The 3,513-nt window shown below is 43.4% G+C and overlaps 1 protein-coding gene across 1 annotated transcript; it reads right to left on the bottom strand.

The window, feature by feature from the left end:
* Positions 1-1,847: 1,847 nt before the first annotated feature.
* On the bottom strand, positions 1,848-2,456 carry LOC147454807 (9-cis-epoxycarotenoid dioxygenase NCED3, chloroplastic-like). The gene has a single exon (XM_086517073.1). It carries the CDS (start codon positions 2,454-2,456, stop codon positions 1,848-1,850), a length of 609 nt encoding a protein of 202 aa, XP_086373199.1.
* Positions 2,457-3,513: the final 1,057 nt, after the last annotated feature.

Raw genomic sequence — 3,513 nt, 5'->3', positions numbered from 1 at the left:
GAAGTTCTAGTTGGAAGCTTGAAGGTCTCCAAAAGTGGACTTGTTATGTGGATGCAAGACTCCACACAAAACTTGAATAACCTCTTTAATCAGCATTGCACTTCTTGTTGTTTCAAGTACGCCTCATCAATAAATAGACTATGAAAGCCAAATGGAACTCATATGGGCAAGGTGACACTTGCTATGATGGCTAACTCAGGAGATTGAGCATTTATAATGAGAAATCGAGAGCAATCTTGTTGCTCATCATGCACAAAGGTCAAGAAATAGCCATCTTCCTCATCGAGACATGGGTCTGAGGATTTGGGTACGAATAAGGGCTCACTCCCAAATGTGTCATTACAAATTCTCCTCATGTGTGTGTGTGTGTGTGTGAGAGAGAGAGAGAGAGAGAGAGAGAGTATGCTTTTGGTGGAAGCACCTATCTTTCGGAGACCGATGGCATCCTTTCTTTATTTAGCTTACCATGGGAAAATTCTAATCTCTTTAAGAGAGGTTTTTCATTTGGTTTTTGGTTTTTCCATTTTGCCCATGTGGCTAGTTGTACTCAGTTCTCATAGTTGGTTCACTGCCGTCGAAAGCATCACCATTTGGGCATTCTTAGAGTTGTTTTTAAGTGATACAAGTCAGTTTGTGTTCGTTGAGAGAGAGAGAGAGAGAGAGAGAGAGAGAGATAATTGAAATTTTCTTTTACTGCCCAGATATAATAGAATGGTGATTGAAATTCTCTTCTAAGGAAAAGGTCCAGAGTTCGAGACATTAGAAAGAGGATGGGGTGTAGGAGGGCCTCTTTATTTGCCATGATCTTATGGACGTGATTAACATTCTGACGAATAGGTGTACGCCATGTGTGCAAGAATGGTGGGTGTGTAAGAGATGTGTAAGAGTGATCAAAGGATGCACTTTTCTCCCAAAAAAGGAGGTGGACAATTTTCGGCCTTCCATACCGTAGGAACACAGTCCAAGCAAAGTGCGTTCGGTTGAAGAAAAGGAGGAGGGAAAGGGAATCTTGCAAAGATTCGCACTTATGAAAGCTGGACCTAGTAGGTCCTATGAATGTGGAAAAATCACACACATCCAACCAAGTAAGTCATCGAGTATGTAGAAAACATGCGTAACTACTAATTGAGATTTGATCTTGGGCATCAAAATCTTAGATCTAAGACCAATTGAGAAAGCCTTTCCACAACCTTTGCCATTCAGGCTACTTTTTTTGAAGTTGATTCCATGTTTTAGTCTTGCTAGATATGAGACTAGCATCATCAAAACATGTTTCAAAAATTTCAGGCTTGTTTAGAAGTTTTGTGAAGTTCTAGTTGGAAGCTTGAAGGTCTCCAAAAGTGGACTTGTTATGTGGATGCAAGACTCCACACAAAACTTGAATAACCTCTTTAATCAGCATTGCACTTCTTGTTGTTTCAAGTACGCCTCATCAATAAATAGACTATGAAAGCCAAATGGAACTCATATGGGCAAGGTGACACTTGCTATGATGGCTAACTCAGGAGATTGAGCATTTATAATGAGAAATCGAGAGCAATCTTGTTGCTCATCATGCACAAAGGTCAAGAAATAGCCATCTTCCTCATCGAGACATGGGTCTGAGGATTTGGGTACGAATAAGGGCTCACTCCCAAATGTGTCTTCTCCATAGATTCGACAACCCACAATGCATGGTTCATCAAGCATATTTGCACCTTGCTTGCCATGAGTAGGTCTATTTGTGGGTTGAGGTGCTTGGAGGTCCACCTTGCATACACCTCCATATTTGGGCCAAGGACCAGCTATGCATAGATAGGCATATCTCGTCTTTCTACCTATATATCTGCCATTTATCCTCCCAACATCTATATTAGCCAGCTCACTTGCTCACTACTCGCTCTTCCGCTCTTGAAATTGAGCTTAAACTTTGTCAAATTGCATTGTATCTTCTCAAGATCCTTGTATTTGAGTGCAAATATTAGATCCACTTTCTCAATCACAATCCCTACCATCACCACTTCATCACCTTCTTCCCAAGCATTCAAAAAATGCAAGCAATTGCCCATGTCTTTGGGACAATCAATCCACCTTATATTCTTCTCGTTTGTGTCGTACCTTGGTAGTATTGCTACTCGGGGTACCATTTTAATATCATACATAATGGTGTGTCCTATCCACATGTTGTACAACCTGAACACCATTTGATTATCATGGAAAACTGCGTAATTCTCCATGATGGTGAAGTAGTGCACTAAGATAGGCTCCTTGACATTGATTGGAACATCCTTTCTTTTTTGCCACTTGGAGTTAATGTAAGGTGGACATACAACATTGTAGTTAAAAGAGAACATCTCCCCTGTGATAGGACCGACCTTCTGGTGGGCGGTCATGCTAGATTTTAACTCTCTATGAAAGTCGAACCGGTTGATGGTGTGGATGTCTCCATCATGAGATATGTGAATCCAATAGGGCATGCCGTCTTCGGACATGGCAAGGATCTTACCATCAAGGTGTAGGGAATGGTCATCCACTGGCTATTCCATGAAAGAAAGGGCGACCACATGACGACCGACGGATGCCGAGAGCCATGGTGGGAGCACTTTCTGAAGGGAATGGTCAATGGATGACCATTCCCGGCCATCAAGGTTGTGGGGAGGGGGGCCATGCCCTTGCTTGGCTCAATGATCACTTAGCGGTAAAGCCATGATTTATAGTTTTACACAGTCAGCTATTGATGTTATTGTTGTTGCAGCCTGCTGTCATAGCACACAGTAGTTGATGTTACTACTGTCGCTACTGTAGTTTCACACAGTCAGCTATTGATGTTGTTGTTGTTGTAGGCTGCTGTCGTAGCGCACAGTCGTTGATATTACTGCTGTCTCGCTACTGTCGCGCACAAAATTTCCACTTGTTGAGTTGGTGGCTATTGGGAGACCTTTTGCTTACTGACGTGCTGCATAATCATTTGCAATGCTTCGGAATCATTTCGTTTGCTGATGTGGCACCCATCCAAGGGCTGCAACGCCTAATTCTGCACCAGAAACTACACTAGATGAAGGGATCCGTCACCCTCTGACCCACAACCTTGATGGTGTAGGGAATGGTCGCCTACTGACCATTCCCGTTAATCATGGGTGATCAGCGGAGGCCGAGAGCCCTGATTATTGGAATGGTCGCCTACGGGCGATAGACGGAGGTCGAGCGCCTTGATTACGAGAATGGTCAGTAGGCGACTATTCCCGTCCGTCAAAATTCAGGGGAGCAGGGCCAATAGGCATTCAACACATGGCAGGTGATAATGCAAGCACTGTTGAGACTGATTGCTCGGGTGATAGTGATTGTGCAGGCGATTAGATTGAGCACATTTCGTTTGTTGATTTGTAGCGTACTCGTTGCATGCACCCTCTCTCAATTCTTGCTTTGATGTGCAGCACACTGGATGAAATTCTTCCTGCTGACCTGCCATGCTGTCATTGGACAAAGCAAAAATGATTCTCCATGCTGATGTGTCATGCATCCAGGGACTGCAAA

The sequence above is a fragment of the Adiantum capillus-veneris genome, chromosome 7, assembly GCF_014529385.1.
Source record: "Adiantum capillus-veneris isolate H3 chromosome 7, ASM1452938v2, whole genome shotgun sequence".
In the NCBI taxonomy this organism is placed as follows: Eukaryota; Viridiplantae; Streptophyta; class Polypodiopsida; order Polypodiales; family Pteridaceae; genus Adiantum; species Adiantum capillus-veneris.
This window is presented reverse-complemented; position numbering and strand designations above follow the sequence as displayed.